Here is a 20647-nt window from a genome sequence, read left to right as displayed (position 1 = left end):
AGTTATCTATAATCTATAACTTATAGATTATAACAATCTATAAGTTAGTTATCCACTTATAGATTGCCTTGGATTATTAGAAAGACATATTCAGATTTTATTATCATAATTCAGTTTAAATGTACTATAATTTTACTGTTTGGGCTAATAACGAATTGACAAACTGAATTCAGTTTTCTCATCCTTACTCCTTTAACCACATGTGGCTCTACCATCCTGGAGAGGTGAGGAACAGTGGAGACAACTTCAACAAAAAATAAATGTGTGTAATGCAGGCTTGGGATGCCATGGATCGGAAGACCTCACAAGCCCCTTTTTAATGCTTCCAGTTCTGTGATTTTTCAATAAAGGACTGGGCATAGTGGCTCATGCTTGTAATCCCAGGACTTTGGGAGGCCAAGAGGGAAGGATCACTTGAGCCTAGGAGTTTGAGACCAGCCTGGGCAATATAATGAGACCTTGTCTCTACAAAACATTTTTAAAAAATTAGTGGAGCATGGTGATGAACGTTGACAAAAGGATTGCTTTAGCCCAGGAGGCAGAGGTTGCAGTGAGCCGAGATCAGGCCACTGCCCTTCAGCGTGGGTGACAGAGCAAGCCCCTGTTTAAAAAAAAAAAAAAAAAAAAGACTGGTAAGGAATCAGGGATGTAGGGAGACTGTATTCTTCTTCTTCTTTTTTTGAGACCGAGTCTCCCTCTGTCGTCCAGGATGGAATGCAGTGGCCCGATCTTGGCTCACTGCAAGCTCGGCCTCCTGGGTTCACGCCATTCTCCTGCCTCAGCCTCCCGAGTAGCTGGGACTATAGGCGCCCACCACCACGCCTGGCTATTTTTTTGTATTTTTAGTAGAGGCAGGGTTTCACCGTGTTAGGCGGGATGGTCTTAATCTCCTGACCTTGTGATCTGCCTGCCTCGGCCTCCCAAAGTGCCGGGATTACAGGCGTGAACCACCGCGCCCAGCAGGAGAGCGTATTATTCTTAAGGATTATGCTGGTTGTCAGATGGGGGTTGATACTCTTGAACAAAAAGAAATTAATTCAATAAACGTGGTGAGGAAGCAAAAAAATAAAAAGTGGAAGGGCAAATTAATACCTACATTCAGGTGCAATCATTTAGTTCATTTCTTTTTTCTTCCCCTCCCCTCTCTAGTTTGTTTATTTTTAACAGGAAAGTCTGTGAAGCGTCAACCCAAGTTCTAAATTACATATTTCTTGTTTGAGATTTTGGCATTTTGAGAATAACTATTCAATTAATATGGTTGAGAATTAGACAAATGTCTCTTTCTTATCACGGAACATCTTCTGCTTTTCTTTGCTTTATTTTCAGCTTTAAATATGTGTCAAGTCTTGTTTTAGAGAAATTTCAGAATTTAACTGATGACAATTAAATATGGAGGAACCATATAATTTATCATCTAAACACAGATGCTTTTGAGAATGAAACTATTAATAATTATGCAAAGACAGTAGGCTTAGACCAGAGTAGGGACACATGACTGTCCCAGTGATATAGATCCTAGAGACTACAGACTATGTAGCTAAATAATATGCATGAACCCCCATGGCTAGAGCAAAATATGAGTGTGAGGTCAGGAAGAAAGGTAGTGAGTTTTATGATGTTTCTTGAGATGGAAGTGATGCTACTTATTTCCTCCTGATATTTTTGTATTTGTTTTTGTTAGTTTCTCCTTGTTTCATTGAAGAGATTAAAGTCATAGGATTTGCATTTGAGAATAAAAAAGGGGAGCGCAGGGAAGAGTCAAAAATTGTGCTGTGAATGGGTATTATTAATGAAAACTGGAGGCCAGGCACGGTGGCTCACGCTTGTAATCCCAGAACTTTGGGAGGCCAAGGCAGCCAGATTACTTGAGATCAGGAGTTCGAGACCAGCCTGGCCAACATGGTGAAACCCTGTCTCTACTGAAGATACAAAAATTAGCCTGGCGTGGTGGTGCGTGCCTGTAGTCCCAGGTCCTCAGGAGGCTGACACACAAGAATCACTTGAACCTGGCAGGCAGAGGTTGCAGTGAGCTGAGATCACGCCACTGCACTCCAGCCTGGGCGACAGAGGGAGACTCCATCTCAAGAAGAAAGAAAAGAGAAGAGAAGAGAAGAGAAAGGAAAAGAAAAGAAACCTGGAAACACAGGAGGAAGGGAGAGGCTTTAGAAGTTAGGAAAGGATAATTTGCCATCTTATTGAGTCCTTGAGGGTCTGGAAGATACTCATGTAGCTATAACAAGTAGGCTGCTAAAAGCAAGGGTTTTGAGTTCAGGAAAGAAATCCAGTCTAAAGCTATTAGTAATTAGTATATGGAGTTCTTCCACATTGATTGACTGTTAAATTTTTGGAGCTAGGTGAAGTCTGTCATTCATCTACTTACTCTAAATTTCACATTATGCCAGATGCTAGGGATACAGTAATAAACAAAGTAGACATAGTGTCTTTGTAGAGTGTAGGGTCCAATGGGAAAAACATAAAAGTACAGGGTCCATGGGAACACACAGGAAGGATTCTTAAGCCAGACTTCAGGAACCATGGAAGCTGAGTCTTTAGGATGAATAGAAGCTCAGTGAAAGGCGAAAAGAAGATGAGGGTAGAGAACATAGAAGTGATAGAGTGCAGAGTACAAAACTCCTGTGAGGGAGTGCTTGCCTCCTGTGAGAAACTAGGGGCATGAACTGAGAAGGTTCATGGAACCTTTGAGTTCAGCTCAACCTTAAAGTTGAGCATGGGACTTTAGTGAGTGTCATCTTTTAAGGGAGGAATGGAGGAAAAGGAATCAGCAAAGAGCCTGAGAAGAAGCAGAAATTGGCAGAGAGAGAATCAAGAGAAAGGGTTGGTGAAGTCAGAGGAAAGAGAGTAAAGGAGAGAGGAGATAATTATATTATGCAATATTAAAGCTGCATAAGGGATCAGGTTGAATGAAGGTTAAGGAAAGAAGCTATTGAATTGGTGATTATGTGATTTTTAGTGATCTTTGAGATCATTGTCATTGGCATGGAAGCTAGACTTCCATAGATTGAGGAGTGACTATGGAGACTTGTAGAGAGAGGGAAGAGAGAAGTAGGGTAAGAAGTAGGGGGTAAAACAGAGTCAGAAAAAACATTTTAGAATGCGAAAGGCACTAGATTTCAACAACTTTGTAGCATAAAGAAGCAAATGGAATCAATGGAGAGGTAGATTAAAGAAACAAGGCACTAAGGAAATAACTGGTGTTGCAGGCTCTGGAGGAACATGGTCGAGTGCACCTGAATGCCTTAGGATTGGAAAGACGTCTTCCTTTGAGACATCAGAGAAACAAAAAGATTTAGAAGAGAGCTCTTGAGAGGAAAGTTGAGGGCATTTATACCAGTGGTTTTTCCCAGTTACGTGGAAGATAAAGTCTACTGAAAGTGAAGAAGTATAAGAATACAGTTGGGAGCATTAAATAGGATGGCAGTTTTAAAATGGGAAATGGCATTGATTAGAAATAAGCAAAAATATAACAAACTTTTTGATTGCAGCTAAGTGTTTTTGAAGTCTGTTTGTAATGGAGTCAGTCATGATGTTTTTATTAGGAACTTGAGGGTAGAGTGGGGAGGAATTAGGGATGTTGGTAAGAGTATTGTTGAAATAATGGACAGTTCTCAGTCCCAATTGTCTAAGAAAGTAAGATAAAGCAGCTGGTGCATGATTTATTTAGAGGACAAGAATAACCTTCAGATTGTGCTGAAGGTGAAGAAAAGCTTGGTGAGAGATACAAATAGATGAAAATTATGGTCAGAGAGAGGAAGTTGTTCTATTAATATGGTAAGTGGTAAAATAAAGACAAACTTATCCTGAAGAAAATCATAAAGTTTAAGAAGGTAAAAGCCCAAGGCAGTTGAATACAATCATATACAGAAACTTGGCTTCAACAGGGCATCATGAAGTGTCCACCATAGTATAGATATAGTACTAGACTATCTAAATCACAGATAGATGATCTCTTGGAATTGAGGTTGCACTAAATCTTAAAGATAAAACAGAAAGAGTAAAGGCAAGACAGAGTAAAAGAGAAGGGAAGTAGATTTAGGCGTCCACCAGAGGCTGACAATCCTAACAGCTGTCATTGTTTTCCCAGCCACCATTTCAACTTCTTTCCTACTTTTACCCTCTTCTCTGTTCTCATTTAAAAAAGGAAATCAGGCCAGGTGTGATGGCTCATGCCTGTAATCCCAGCACTTTGGGAGGCCAAGGCAGACAGATCACAAGGTCAGGAGATCGAGACCATCCTGGCTAACATGGTGAAGCCCCATCTCTACTAAAAATACAAAAAATTAGCCAAGCGTGGTGGTGGGCACCTGTAGTCCCAGCTACTCGGGAGGCTGAGGCAGGAGAATGGCATGAACCCAAGAGGCAGAGCTTGCAGTGAGCCGAGATCGCACCACTGCACTCCAGCCTGGGCGATAAAGCAAGACTCCGTCTCAAAACAAAACAAAACAAAAAACAAACAAACAAACAAAAAAACAAAGACGTTATCCTGATTTCTATATGAGAACTTTTCTTGTACTAACCAGAATGCTTAACATATGAGAATTTGATATGTAGCACATCAGATCTTTTTAAACTATAATTTTGGATTGCAAAAGAAAAAAAATTTAAAAAAAGTATTTCTGCCCTAATTTAGCCTGACTACTGATATTTAGTGTAAGTAATTTAGGCTGTTAAATTTTCTTTTCTTTTAAGTGAATTTGGAATTATTGGAGCAAGTCCTACATTTTTAAATGTTGTTAATTTGATAATTTTAATCTTTAGTTTCATAATTTACCTAAGACATTATTTTTACTAGTTTACTTTCAAAAACTCTCTCTGTTTCTTTCCTTTCTTTCTCTCTCTCTCACTGTCTCTCTCTCTCTCTCTCTCTCTCTGTCTCTCTCCTCACTCTTGTCACCCAGTCTGGAGTATGGTGGCACCATCATATTTCACTGTAATCTCGAACTCCTGGCCTCAAGTGATTCTCCCACCTTGGCCTCCCAAAGTGCTGAGATTACAAGAATCAGCTACCACACCCTGCCAGCTTTAAATTCTTGACCTGTGTAATTTCCCTTTCAAATCACTGTTTCGCTTAATGCCACTCATCTCCCATTTATATACTCAGCAAATATCTATTGAATGCCTATTATATTCTGAACTTTAGTATTCTCTTTTAACTACTCTATATGCCCTTCTCCCTTATCTTAATCACTGGTTCTCTGATACTCTACCCTGCAAATTACTGTATCACTACCCTGATTTTGACCTTGTTTGCTTTCCTACATGTCATGGACCTCACAGTAGATCATTTCAATTGCACTTTAACCAGCATCTTTGATTCTTTTGTTGCTTTAATGTCTTTATATATATATATATATGTATGTATATAATTTATGTTCTTAACACCATTTATTGCTGTCTCCTGTCTTTAAGCTAACTTTTCATTTGGCTTCTGCAGCGTTACTCTGACTTGGTTTACCTCTTATCTCTCTAACTGCTATTTCTCAGGCTCTTTTACTATTTCTTCTGACTTTATTCATTATTATTATTTTATTTTACAATAAATATTTATTGATATTTACCCACATATTTGTACTTTCCATTGTTTTCTAATCCATCCTGCTTTTGTCTAGAGCCTCCATTTAATATTTCATTTAGTACAGGTCTTCTGGTGATGAAGTCTCTGTTTTTGTCTGTTGATTTATAACATCTTTATTTTGTTTTTATTTTGGAAAGGTGTTTTTGCTAGATATAGAATTATAGGTTGGTAGTTATTTTCTTTTGGCACGTTATAAACTCGAGACTGAAGTCGATATCTAGTCCATTCCTGCTCTCAGAGTGTTTTGAGAGCTTAGGATGTTTACAGGGACTTCCCCACTGACAGGTCCTGAACTATAATCCTTGTCTCCTCATCATTGCAAGACTTCCAAAAACTCCATTTATAGGTAATTATAAGAATTTTGACTTTTATTATGTGTGAGATGGGAAGCTGCTAGAGAGTTTGAGCAGAGGAGTGCTGCACAAAGGGGTTTTTCTGTCTGTTGTGGTAAGAATAGACTGTGAGAAAGCAAAGAGTAGTCTGGGAAGACCAGTTAAGAGGCTATTGCGAAAAAGCAACAAGAGGTGAAGGTGCCCATGTAATTTCTTGTCTATCTATTGAAATAACTTCCAAACTGCTTCAAATATTGATCTTACTCAAACTATCGTATCCAATAGTGTCACTTCTCAGTTAAAATCCTTACAAGTTTCCCCATTATATCTTTAGGTAAAAATTCAAATTCCTTAACAAAGGATAAAAGATCATATTCATGCTCTGGTTTCTGCCTCCCTTTAAAGTATCTTCTCTTATTCACCTCTTTCCTTTAGCCATTGTTATCTATTTGAAACCTAAAATCTCTCCATAGGTTTTAAAGCTCCCATAGGCCTCCACGCATTGACCTGTGTTTTGCTTCTGCTTGGGCCATCTTTCATCACCCCTCCTCTATTGTCTGATTATTGACTCCAACTTATCTTTAGAGATTTAGCTTAACATTTATCTTCTGGAGGGCATGCATGGTGGTTCACACCTGTTAATTCCAGCACTTCGGGATGTCAAGGTGGGCAGATTGCTTGAGCCCAGGAGTTCGAGACCAGCCTGAGCAACATAGCAAGACCCTATCTCTTTAAAAAAAAAAAAAAGATCTTCTCGCTGAAGAGTTTCTAGAATTATTTCCTTCCCTAGTCCAATACATAAATGAGTCTTTTCTAGGGATTTGGAAATTTTAATAAATGTTTATGGCATCTACTTTCTGCCAAGAACAGTTCTAGGAATTGGAGATACACCAGTGAATAGGCTACAGTCTTTGCCTTCAAGGATCTCAGTCTAGAAGAGAAGACACATAGATACATAACTGCATTATAGAGTGATAGGCATAGCAGCAGAAAGTGTGATTGTTGGGAGAGAATGTGAGTGAAAGCTTCCTAGAGGAGGAGAAATCAACGTTGGTTTTTAATTTTTTTAGATGGAGTCTCACTCTGTCATCAGGCTGGAGTGCAGGGACATGATCTTGGTTCACTGCAACGTCCACCTCCTGGGTTCAAACGATTTTCTTGCCTCAGCCTCCTGAGTAGCTGGGACTACAGGTGCGCACCACCATGCCCAGCTAATTTTTGTATTTTTGGTAGAGATGGGGTTTCACCATGTTGGCTAGGATGGTCTCGATCTCTTGACCTCATGATCTGCCTGCCTCGGCCTCCCAAAGTGCTGGGATTACAGGCATGAACCACTGTGCCCGGCCTCATGTTGATTTTAAACTCTAAATTAGTTTATCAAGCAGACAAGGTATGTAGGGTAGTGTAGACATCCAAGATGGAAGGAACAATATGCGCAGTGGTATGAAAATGGCAAAACAGCAAGACTTAGGGAAATTATAGAAAATTTGTATTTGAATGTAAAATTTGGAAGATGATTAATGGGAGACGAGCTTAAAAGATCATTGAAGATCTTATTTATAATATATACCTCTCTTATAGCCCTTATCATCCTGTTATAACCATTGATATTCATCTCCATGTCACCACCAAATTGGCTTCTTCAGAATAGGCATTGACTCTTGTTCATTAATCTTTGCATACATAGCACCTAGCCAAGTGTCTAAGATGCAGTAGATGGAGTACTTAGTAAATGCTTGTGTTGTTAACATGGACCCTTTACATCTTTTAAAAGATTATTTTAAATAAGACTATTGCTGTTTGGTACAAATTTATATCTGTATCTGTCTATTCTGAGTTGGTCTAGATATTATCAGGTTCAAATTCTAAGTATGTGAAATAAAATTGAAATAAAGTACAAATTAACTAGAGATTGTTAGTAAAACTTGATTTAAAATGTCCAGTATGCAAACAGTTTTTAAACACAATGTTATTAAATTACTTCTCAGATATATGTAACTATTATTGAGAGACAGGACAATTAGTAGAGTGGAACAGATATTTGTGGCAGGTTTGCTGGAGGTTCTACGTATATCTTTCCATTCACTTTTTTTTTTCTTTTGAGGTGGAGTTTCACTTTGTCACGCAGGCTGGAGTGCAGTGGCATGATCGTGATCTTGGCTCACTGCAATCTCTGCCGCTCGGGTTCAAGCAATTACTACTGCCTCAACCTCCTGAGTAACTGTGATTACAGGTGTGCACCACCACACCTGGCTACTTTTTGTATTTTTAGTAGAGACAGGGGGTGGGGAGGTTCACCATATTGGCCAGGCTGGTCTTGAACTCCTGACCTCAAGTGATCCACCCGCCTTGGCCTCCCAAAGTGCTGGGATTACAGGCGTGAGCCACTGCACCTGGCCTCCATTCACTCTTGTGCTTTTCTTTGTCTTCAACAGCATTGGATACCAGATGGAAAGACTTAATGGCAGAAAGGGATGATTAGCAACAGTCTTAAGAACTCTGCAGCTCAATTTGGTAGGGCAGGTAGTCTGTTGTTTCTCCAAAAGACTAATAGCCAGCTTTTCAGTCCTAGTGTATTCTTGCCTCCTGTTTCCAAAAAAAAGTATTTCAGGCCACTTTGGAAAGTAACACAAATGTGTTAGAAATGTTGTGAACATAAAGGAAAAAAAAGAGGCACATAAACTCAAATTTACCATAATAATACTTAGTGCTTCCTCAGATTTTTGTAATCTGAGAAAAATTGACTAATTACTGATGAAGAAATTGGAAAACAAAAGGAAAAACAAAGTCTTTCAAATAGATGCATTGCTTCGTGTTAAGTAGTTCTACCCATATTTTCAAGAAAAATATCACATTGGCTTATTTGCCTTCTCTTAGTTTTTGAAAAATGCCTATACTGAGGTATCTGCTAACCATTGTGGCTTCTCTCAACATCCTCTCCCTTCTTCCCTCTTCTCCTTCAGTATCTTTTTGCCACATACGTTGCTCCTTCTGCCACTCTTGACATTGGACTCCAACAGGAAAAGAAAAAAGAAATTTATATGAAAATACAGCCACCATTTGAAGACCTTTTTGACACAGCAGAGGAATATATCCTTCTCCTCCTTCTTGAGCCATGGACAAAGATGGTAAAATCGGACCAAATTGCATATAAAAAGGTACTGTGCCACTGATAAATTGAGTGTGAAACCGTTCAGATTTACTACAATAGTCACACCTGTAATCCCAGCACTTTGGGAGGCCAAGGCTGGTGGATCACCTGAGGTCAGGAGTTCAAGACCAGCCTAGCCAACGTGGTGAAAACCTTTCTCTACTAAAAATACAAAAATTAGCTGGGTGTGGTGGCGGGTGTCTGTAATCCCAGCTACGCGGGAGTCTGAGGCAGGAGAATTGCTTGAACCCGGGAGGCGGAGGATGCAGTGAGCCAAGATCACATCATTGCACTCCAGCCTGGACACCAAGAGCAAAACTTGGTCTAAGAAAAATAAAAAAATTAAAAAAAAAACTAAAAATAAAAATAAAAAACGGTTAGGTTTACTGCCAACGATAAGCAGCATTGTTAACTCACAAGAGAAAAACTGAAAAAGGTCTCATGTGGCCCTAAGATTTAGAGCTAAGATTTGGGTAGCCTCAAAATTTGGGCAGGGAGAGTATTTACTCACTTGATTTTTTTATTCTTTTTTTATTTTTTTGAGATGGAGTCTCGCTCTGTTGCCCAGGCTGGAGTGCGGTGGCATCACTTTTTTTTTTTGCCAGTTTTCTTATTGTTGCCTAATGAAAGACTTTATGTCATTTTTTGCTCTCTGTACAAGTATGTCAGAGTAGAGAAATCTGAGTTTTGGTTTCCTGTGAATAAGTAAATATGCCTTTCTTGCTACTTTTCAGCAGTAGCCTTAATTTTGATTAACAGAAATGCCTATTTCATTTTATGCTAGATGAGTTTCAGTTAATATCACACGCATGGTAAACATAAACGTTTCATATGTATTGTGGAAAGTAGATCCTCTGACTTTGGTACTTCTATTTTAAAGTACCCCCAGATGTTCAGGTCAGACTGCTTGACTGGATACAAGTTTCAACACATCTTTTGTCATTCTGAAAGAGGTCATTTTAAGCCTCAATGCTTGACCGTTTTCACTATTTTATTAATGGGTGGAGGCCATTTATTTAAATATTTATTTTGAATCACAAATTAAAACCATCTATGTATACTTTTTATATTAAGTTAATGCATGTACTGTGTACCTGAGGTCATTTCAGGTGGAACTCTGCTGCCTTTGCATTGTTATTCTTTTTTCGTATCTCCTCAACAACTTCTTAGATTGTCATACAAAATTAATACCAAAACACCTTGGAAAGAGTTACCTTATTGGATCGTGACTGAAACAACTGTTATGATTTACTAAGTTCAATGACCAAAATAATTAGATTTCTCTTTGTCCTGAAAAATTAGCATAGCATTCTTTGTATTACAAAAATGCATTTATTACAGTAGGAAAATTTGGATATCAGATGAAGTTTAAAAGAATTCTCTCCAGTCATTATTTTAAATATAATGTATGCCATAGAGGATGCAATGGTTTCAAAAAAAAAGGTTTGGAATTATAACTAACTTCCCTAAACCAAAAAGTTTCAGCATTAGTCGTGATTCTTGTAAAATGGATGAAAGAAATTGTACAGTTTTTAGTAGGAGGAAAAATAAATCTCTCTTAATTCTAGAAACTTCCTTCTAGAAGTATGAGGACTTATCTAAAAGCCCAGCTGACTGTATTCTGTAGACTCTTTCCCAAAAAGAATAACGCAGCAGACTACCAAAGCTAGCTATTAAATACAGAAAGTTCTCAGGCAGCTCTTCAGTCAAGCTGGTTTTCCCCTGCAATAGAGAAATAGAAAATGATCTTGTTCTTCTGACTGTATGAAACAGTACATTACAAACTCTGAAGACAGAGAGCTGCTATGAGGTTTTATCTGATGATTGACAGTCTCCTGTCTTACTACAGCATTAAAGCCTTTGCTCACATACTAATGACAACATGGACTCTGGTCGTTTCTTGTTCTGTGAATTATTTGGTTCCTAAAGCTAGTGGCATCTGCTTTCATGACTATTATCATGTTATATTGAATAAAAGTTGGAAATGTGACCAATATATTTGCATTGTTTGTAAGTTTACATTCCTCCAGAAAGCAGGAATGACCTTTGGTGGCACTATATCATTACATAGAAATGTATGCTTTTTGTATTGCATCCTTTTGAAGTGTGACCCTGCTGTAGCTAATCTTTTAAACTATGTTATCTTTCTGCTTTTGCTTTGAAAATAATTTGCTTTATTGCTAACTGTATTTGTTTTTCAGCCCACTGTTACTAGCAAATTGTACATTCTCTGATGTCACAAGCTTTATTTATTTATTTTAGGTGGAGCTGGTGGAAGAAACTCGACAGTTAGACTCCACATACTTCAGAAAGCTACAGGCTTTGCATAAAGAGACACTTTCCAAGAAAGCTGGGGTAACTTTCCACTTAGAAAAACAAACTTTTTATCCTGGAGAGGGTTACCACTTTATGTATTGGGCAGGGGTAGACTGTAGAGTGAGGAGATCATGTATTATAGAGTAGGGGATAGGCAGTTTCATTTTTCTGCTGTTCCTTTGCCTAGCATACTGCATTTGACAGGTGTTACCTCTTATTGACATATTTGACAAGGGAGCCAGAAAAACAAAGCAGGTGAGGTATTTGACAGGGAACCAGGCCTCTCATTTGCCTTGGCTAAGACTAGACATTGGAGCCTTCAACTGTGTTATATTCCTTTGAATGTTATTAGTTATTTTCTATATGGCAGCTGCTCTTTCTATTTGTTGTCAGGTTACAAAGGAGTTAAATTAAGTTTTCTAAACAGAAAAGAAACTGTTGCATGACAGCAATAGGAAAATCAATAAAGAAAAAATATGGGAAAGAATTTAGGAAGATGGTAAAAAGATCATAGGATTGACTAGGATATTAAAGTGTTACTTTGATTCATAAAGTTGCATCTTTTGGATTGGCTAAGTAAACATAATAAATCCTTAAAGCCATAAAATTAAATTTATGCATCTACATAAAAATGACAGTTAATTGACCTGGAAAATGTTTAAGATATATTAAAATTTTTGTAACAGAAACACTGGTATGATATGATCCTGTTTATGTAAAATTATATATGTGTTTCTGCATGTATCCATATGTATAAAAAGAAATATCTGAAAAGACACTCACCGAAATATTAAAGATAGATAACTCTGAGTGGTAAGGTTTCAAGTGATTTTTTTAAACCTTTTTTCTTTGTGCCTATCTGAAATTTTTATTCTTATCCAGAAGTTCTCTATTTGATACACTAATACTATGTTGCAAAGGATACATAAAAATCCATAAAGGTAGCATGATATAAGGTTGTACTGTAAACTCTATAAACTAAACTTTATAACACTATCCACACTCCTTCTACATAAGGAAAATTAATTTTTAAAACATTGGTAGCTTATCTCATGGATCCTTTATAAAAACAAATAGGGAAATGAATTAGTTATGTAAGGAATTGTATAAGGAAGGGCCTTTCAAAGAATAAGCCTCTTTTCCCCTTTGCCCTTTCGTTCTTATAAACTGTTCATAAAACATGATATGTCATAAAATTATCTAAAAATTAACTTTTATATGAATGTGATTATATTTATATTTTAATATTATATTTGAAGGATGTATTATTAGATAAGTAACTTGTATTACTCTATAACTTTTAAATATGATGTTATAAAAGAATGTCTTATGTTTATGATCAACATTGTTAAGAAAAAGAACCAGGTCACAAAACTATAAATAGGTGCATAATCCTATCTTTATATTTTAAAACTACATCAGACATTGTAAATCTCTTCATAAATTCAATCTGCTGAACTATGCAACCATCATAGTATCTAATCTTCATTTTTAATTTTTAATTTTAATTTTTAATTTTTATATTTATACTTTTCTTCATTTTTTATAAACTACATGTATATACATAAGTAAGACTGGAAGGCTATATTAAAAAATGTTAATGATGGTTATTTTTGAATGGTAGTATTATGTATGATTTTTATTTTCTTATTACAAAAGGCATGTTACTTCTGTACTTAGAAAAATATATTAAAGTTAATTTATAAGCAAGTGCTTTGTGTAGTAAATATTTACTAAATATTTATGAAAAGAAGGGAATGGAATGAAAATAAACAGAACAGAATTTGATACGTTAGAATCTGAACCAAATTCTTTATCCAGATTGTTAGAATCTGAACCAGGTTCTTTACAAGATTCTAAAGTCTTTACCCACTTCTACCATTGAATTGTTAAATGGCCTTGGCCGAATGGTTAATTTTTCTTTCAGTTTCTCTACTTAAAATTGTAAACAATTTATTGTGTTTAAGATATTTTTTTCTGAAAAGTACTATTTCACCAGGATACCACTTGTGAAATTGGAAGTGGCATTTTATCACTCTCTAACGTCTCTAAACGAACAGAATATTGGGATAATGTTCCTGCAGAATACAAGCATTTTAAGTTTAGTGATCTGCTTAATAACAAACTGGAGTTTGAACATTTCCGTCAGTTTCTTGAGACTCATTCTTCAAGGTAAGGGACATAACCATGTATTTCTCACTGAAAACATTTTTCTAAGCTACTAGTTTTGATTCAACATATTATAAAAGTGATTTAGTGCTATAACAGATTTTACCCATGTCAATAAAAACGGACAAACATGATCATCTGAAATCTGTATGGGTAACTTTTTAAAGATGGAGTGCATTTTGTTTGTAGCAACCTCCACATTGTTCTTTTAAGTGGTTACATAATGTTGATATTTTTAGCATTGGCTAAATTAAAATACCAATGTGCTTTATTTTTTCTCTTTTCTACTGTTTATTTCTTTTACATTTCTCTAGACTGGTATTTTAATTACTATTTCTGGAAAGTGTCCTTTTTATATTTCATTGAGATATTGAAATTATAATATTTTATAATTTTTATTAACTGATATATAAATGAAACATTGTAGTTTTACCCAGAATCTTGGAACCTTATAACATATTTGTCTAATATAAACTGAAGTATTGAATGCATTTTTTTCTTTTTAATATTCTCCCTAGTAACAGAAACTGATTAGATCTGAGAGCCAAATTTCACTATATATGATTTCCCTTCATTGTAATGAGGATTTTTCTATCTTTTTATTTTTCATCTGTTAATTTTTAAAATTTTTGTGGCTACGTAGTACATGTATATATTTATGGGGTACATGAGATGTTCTGATACAGGCATGCAGTGTGAAATAAGTACATCATGGAGAATGGGGTATCCATCCCCTCAAGCATTTATCCTTTGAGTTACAAACAATCTAGTTATACTTTAAGTTATTTTAAATTGTACAATTAAGTTATTATTGACTATAGTCATCCTATTGTGCTATCAAATAGTAGGTCTTATTCATTCTTTTTTTTTTTTTTTTTCTTTTTTGAGACAGGGTCTAACTCTGTCACCGAGGCTGAAGTGGCATGATCCCAGTTCACTGCAGCCTCCGTCTCCCGGGTTCAAGTGTTTCGCATGCCTCAGCCTCTGCAGTAGCTGGGATTATGGGCATGTGCCACCACGTCCAGCTAATTTTTGTATTTTTAGTAGAGATGGGATTTTGCCATGTTGGTCAGGCTGGTCTCAAACTCCTGACTTAAAGTGATCTGCCTGCCTGCCTTGGCCTCCCAAAGTGCTGGGATTACAGGCGTGAGCCATTGTGCCTGGCCCTTATTCATGCTTTCTATTTTTTGGTACCCATTAAGATGAGGATTATTCTAAATCTGACCTTTTGTCAAATGACATGACATATGTGGAAATTTTCTTATTTTTGAAATTGATGAAATTAATGAAAGAACTCTGAGATCCCACCAATAATGGTGATAGTTTTTTTTTCTGATTCTAATATTCCTTTGTCATCATTCATATATTTAGCCAGGATTAGGAGTGTAATGGAGTCAAGCTAACTAGCCTAGAAAGGGATCAGAGATAGAATATTGGGTTCATTATTTCCATGATCTAATGCAACTAGTCAAAACAGCCACTTTCTAAGTTCTGCCAAAACAACAATCGGGTGTTTGCTGGAATTTAGAGAAATAAATATGAAGACCTATACATTGTTTTTGTTTTCATTTTAGCATGGATCTTATGTGCTGGACAGACATTGAGCAGCTCCGGAGAATAACTTACAGAGATCGAAATCAAAGGGAGGCAAAATCTATATATATTAAAAACAAATACCTTAATAAAAAATATTTCTTTGGACCCAACAGTCCAGCTTCTCTGTATCAGCAGAACCAGGTATCAACATGCAAACCTATTTTTTAAATTGATGTTTGAAAACCGGTATTTTATTTCTATTTTTGCCAACAACCTGAAAGTCTCTTATTTTATTTTCTTTTGCTTATGACTAATGTGTTAGAGACCTTTGATATTTATTTAGGTATTTATGAGCATCTATACATTAAATGTCTTTAATACTCAAATATTATATAATATAAAAATGTTACTCTAAAAAATAGTTTATAGAATAAAATAACTTTTATTCACCTACTCATTGACTCATCCAACAAATTTGAGTGCCTTCACTATGCCAGACTCTTCTAGGTGCTCAAGATAAAGTGGTGAAGAAGATGGACGAACTCCCTGCACCTGTCAACATGTAGGAAAACAGCTGTTATCAACCATTAAGTCAAATCTCTACCACTTTTCCATTCTTCTCTGAACTGATGTTATTCCAAATATAATTGATCTTTGAAAATCCTCTTTACTATGGAACCTTGAACAAATGTTATAAAAGAAAAAAAAGAAAATCCTCCTTACAATTGTATTTTTCCCAGAAATTATTTTTATTGACCAGGACAGTTTGAGCATTTTGTTGGACCGAAGTCCTATGGCCTTAATCACAATTTATTAATAACTAAATAACTACAGTGTCATTAGATTGACAGCAACAGTATAAGATTGGGCTGGGTGCGGTGGCTTATGCCTGTAATCCCAGCACTTTGGGAGGCCAAGACAGGTAGATTGTTTGAGGTCAGGAGTTCGAGACCAGCCTGACCAACATGGTGAAACCCTGTCTCTACCAAAAATACAAAACTTAGCCGGGTGTGGTGGCACACACCTGTAATCCCAGCTACTCAGGAGTCTAAGACAGGAGAATCCCTTAAACCCAGGAGGCAGAGGTTGCAGTGAGTGGAGATTGTGCCCCTGCACTCCAGACTGGATAACAGAGTGAGTGAGACCGTGTCTCAAAATATATGTATATATATAATTGGGATTCAGCAGTAGGTTTGTGTTCATGTAACACTGCTCGTGAAATATGACTCAATTTTTATACTTTTGAAATATAAACAATTATTATAATTTATTTAGTTTGAAGTTTGTTAGTATTACATTCATGCCTAAAGATGTAATGTATATAGCTTATGATTTTTTTGTTTGGTAGTTTATAAGAATGCATATTCTAATGGTATATATTACTAAAATAAAAATTTCAGATTAATGCTGAATTCCGTAAATTAAAGAAAAACTCAGAGAGTTTCACAAATAAGACATACCAAATTTAAAAGCTAGATCTTTGGGGTGCAGGAGAAATTAGCAGAAGTCTTTGGGAGTGAGAAGGAGCAAGAATTCTAGGATTAAGCAACTTTGACAAAAATGCTTTGTCCTTAGTTCCTTGAGATACAAATCTGGGACACATTAGCAAAAGTGGTTGGGTGTCTCAATAAGCACAAGTATGAAATAAACACATGGAAAGCATTTGTTTTCTACTTGGCTTGCGCTCCATTGCGTGAGGTTTCATGGTATCTCATGCTACTGTGTGAATCCTCCATAGTACACACAACATGCTGAGAATCCAAGTCAGTGAAAGTCGCCCATTGCTATCATAGCAAATGGATGTGCTTACTACAGAGGAGTTTTCCCAATGATCCTTCTTTGTCTTTGTCATTACTTTTAAAATGTATTTTATACTTAAGGATGTCTGCATCACATTGTTTTACAAAGATCATGCTAGTCCAGATTTCAGTTGTGCAGCCAATTTGCTCTTTGATTAGCAAGGTAGTCTTTTTTTTTCTTTTTCTTTTTTTATGCAGAAACAATATTAGTGTTGATATTATTTAATTGATATTATTAAAGGAGGACTAAGAAGAGGATTTCCTTTTTGTTTTTACATAAAACAATAGTATTAGTAGGGTATTATATTAATATTATTGCTCAAAGGAGAACTAAGAAGAGGGCAGTTGTTCCACTGAGTCATCCAGAAATTTTGAGTGGTATGTACACAGAAACAGGGAGAAACCAGAATGAGTTATGGCAGGAAAAAGCCATTAGTAGCTTGTTGAAGCCAATAGTTAAGCAGAAGGAAAATTTAGATCACAAAGAAATTGTGTTTCACAAATGGTACTTATTGTCTATAAAACATGACCTTTTTCTTCTTCCTGTTGCCTCTGTTTTCTGCTTAGAGGTTGTTGGAAAAGCCCTACATTGCTATCGCTACAGCTGCACTGTTCTAGGTGCATAGTGCACTACAGCTGCCATCATCCTATCTCCAACCCAACATTTGTTGGTAATATACATATTTATAATATCTGAGTCAAGGTTGTCTTTTAACTAACACATTTTCCTCATCCACAGAAGAAAATTCTTAAATGGGTCAATTTGACTAGAATCACAGATTCATAGGATATTAGAAAACTAATAGATTAATGTCCTCATTTTTCAGTTGGAGATACTGAGTCCATGGAGAGAAAAATGCCATTGCTGTGGTCACACAGGATAAAAATCCCACTTCTGTGTTCTTTTTGATATATCATAAGTAAGCACAAATCATACATCTAAAACAACCACCACATACACCACAATTGTCTGTCTGATTTTAGGGGAATTTCTACTCAGTATAGCCAGGAGATGTTTTACAGAAAATGAAAATTGGCACCCCTCAGGATGCAGCAAATGGTTTTGTAGTGAATGAATGAATTAATTACTATTAGTGTTTCTTTTAAAAAGCACAATAGTTTCTGTTTCCATTTTAATTTTCTTAGGTAATGCATTTAAGTGGTGGCTGGGGGAAGATTCTTCATGAGCAGCTTGATGCACCTGTTGTAGTTGAAATCCAGAAGCATGTCCAAAATAGGCTAGAAAATGTATGGCTGCCATTGTTTCTTGCAAGTGAACAGTTTGCAGCACGTCAAAAGATAAAGGTATATAAATTAGTATAATCTTTTGAAAGCAGTTGTCAGTACCTCTCAAAACTTCAAATGTGCATACCTGGAGACCCAGCCATTGTATTTTTTTTTTTTTTTTAAGGAATGGGTTCTCTCTGTCACCCAGTCTGAAGTACAGCAGTGTGATCCTAGCTCACTGCAGCCTTGGACTCCTGTGCTCAAGCAATACTCCCACCTCAGTCTTCCAAGTAGCTGAGACTACAGGCATGCTTTACCATGCCTAGCTAATTAAAAAACATTTTTTTTTTTTTTTTTGGAAGAGATGGAGTTTTGCTATGTGCCCAGGCTGGTCTCAAACTCCTAGGCTCGAGCAGTCCTCCTGCCTTGGCCTCCCAAAGTGCTGGGATTACAGGTGTGAGATGCTATGCCAGACCTTAGTCATTGTACTCCTGTTGAGAGTGGTTTCAAGTATGGAGTCAGCCACGTGTGGTGGCATGCACCTGTAGTCCCAGCTATTTGGAAGGCTGAAGCAGGAGGATTGCTTGAGTCTAGGAGATCAAGGCTACAGTGAGCTATGATCACATCAGTGCACTCTAGCCTGGGTGACAGAGTGAAACCTTGTCTCTAAAATAACAATAATAATAATAAATTTTTAAAAAGAAGCATGGAGTCAAATTTCCCAAGTTTTTGGTTTTTCGTTTGAGAGTCAGGGGTCACCCTGTTGTCTCAGTGTCCAAACTAGAGTACAGTGGCTATTCACAGGCACAATCATGGTGCACTACAGCTTTAAACCACTGGGGCTCAATCAATCTTCCTGCCTCAGTCTCTGAATTGCTGGGACCATAGGCAAGTGTCACAGTGCCCAGCTCTGACTGCCAAGTTTTAATCTCAACACTGCCACATATTAGTTGTACCACCTTTAACTTTCATAAATTGTTTCCTCATTTGAAAAATCGAGTTGGTCATAGTAATTACTTAGTGAGGTTGCTCTGAAAAATGAAGTGAAATTAACATGTGCTTAGTGTCTTAGAATTGTGCCTGGCACATGGCAAACACTCAAATCTTATCTATTAATATAGTTGTTATTTTTAATATTATTAAGTCCTCACACAAATGGACAAGGTTATACAAGGATATTCATTGCAGTATCAAATGGGGGAAGAATTAGATGAGTTATGATAATTCTGTACGATGGAAAAATATGCAGATTTCCTTACCAAATGAGATATGAGATTTCCACATGTACTATATGAAAGATGTCATTTATTGAACAAAACAAGGAGGATGCAGAACAATATATAGAAGATAATCCCATTACGATTACTTACATCTCTGTCTATGCGTATCTATCCATCCATCCATCCATTTATGCTTATGATAGAAAAATATCTATGCCTCCTGGGAATGGGTTTGGGGAGTGAGGATTTTTACTTTTTATTTTGTAAAGTGGGTTTGTCTTTGCTTTGTCTTGTTTTTATTTTATAAGAAGTATTTCTTTGATAATTTAAAATGTCATTAGCATACCTTGTTTTTAGGTTTCAGGCAAACTTGATCTTTATAAAAATAACACAGAGGTCAGAAAACACGTAATTTTGGACTTTAGTATGCAAAGCCACGTGCCATTAATACTAATCAGGAAGAACCGAAAAGCTTCCTTCTATATTCAGTTTCTCAAACACTTTGTGGCCTACTTATTTGGAAATACCCTTAGTCACTTTAGCTGAGCAACTTACGGAAAACACAGTACAGTTGGGAAGACAGAATTTATAGTATGAAGAAGAAGGATTGACTTTAGGCAAAATGTTTCTGGAAATAAGCTTTGGGAAAACTCAAATCTCCTCATTCTCTTTCTTCAGGCTAACTCCAATTCTCTATCCAAAGCCAAGTAAAAGGACATCTGGCTTGCTAATATTATTTACCGCATTTCCTCATTATGTTTATCGCTGTACTTTTATTGTAATGCATAGTAATTTCTTGACTTAGCATTCTTTGGGTGGCCAGAAAAATAAACTGATTTTGAAAACCTTGAACCAAAGACAAAAAGGAGGGGTGACGATTTATTCTAAAATGGTGCTGGGACATCTCACACACTTAAGAGTTGACGCCCAAGCTTTAGAAAAGATCTAGGCCAGAACAGCCGTAGGAACCCAGCAATAATTCTCAGATCTTTTCTCCTGGCTCTGTCTGTCAAAAAGACTTAGCCCCAGTGATTCTAGTCCTTATCTCTCTAGATCTGCTTCTGGATCTATCTGCTATGGACAGGGAGATAGAGTCAACAGCACAGATTTGTTATGAGTGGTTTCCAAGAAGGGGGAAATAATATGAATAGACAATAACCCCAAGAAATATCTACTATATTTCCGTGTTAAGTAACTTTTAGTACTCTTTTAAAATTAGTTGTGAAAGTATATGGCTAGAAAATAGCTAAAAAGTCTGAGAAGTTATAACTGTCTTTCCAGCTTCAGTTTTCATGTGAGCTCAA

At 36.5% G+C, this 20647-nt stretch overlaps 1 protein-coding gene and 1 non-coding gene across 4 annotated transcripts in view; one reads left to right on the top strand and one right to left on the bottom strand.

Moving 5' to 3' along the window:
- LOC113224942 (regulator of G-protein signaling 22) overlaps positions 1 to 20647 on the top strand; it is a 154195-nt gene that overhangs the window by 99240 nt on the left and 34308 nt on the right. For all 3 annotated transcript variants that reach the window (XM_031935955.1, XM_031935954.1, XM_031935956.1), the window contains 5 exons: positions 8889 to 9083; positions 11339 to 11431; positions 13392 to 13564; positions 15136 to 15298; positions 18043 to 18201. In XM_031935955.1, coding sequence (XP_031791815.1) covers positions 8889 to 9083; positions 11339 to 11431; positions 13392 to 13564; positions 15136 to 15298; positions 18043 to 18201 — 783 coding nt within the window. The remainder of the gene's footprint in view (positions 1 to 8888; positions 9084 to 11338; positions 11432 to 13391; positions 13565 to 15135; positions 15299 to 18042; positions 18202 to 20647) is intronic.
- On the bottom strand, positions 12804 to 12870 carry LOC111520925. Its single transcript, XR_002724802.1, has one exon. It is a non-coding gene; the product is annotated as a small nucleolar RNA SNORD77 (small nucleolar RNA).

The sequence above is a fragment of the Piliocolobus tephrosceles genome, chromosome 7 (assembly GCF_002776525.5).
Source record: "Piliocolobus tephrosceles isolate RC106 chromosome 7, ASM277652v3, whole genome shotgun sequence".
Lineage (NCBI taxonomy): Eukaryota > Metazoa > Chordata > Mammalia > Primates > Cercopithecidae > Piliocolobus > Piliocolobus tephrosceles.
This window is presented reverse-complemented; position numbering and strand designations above follow the sequence as displayed.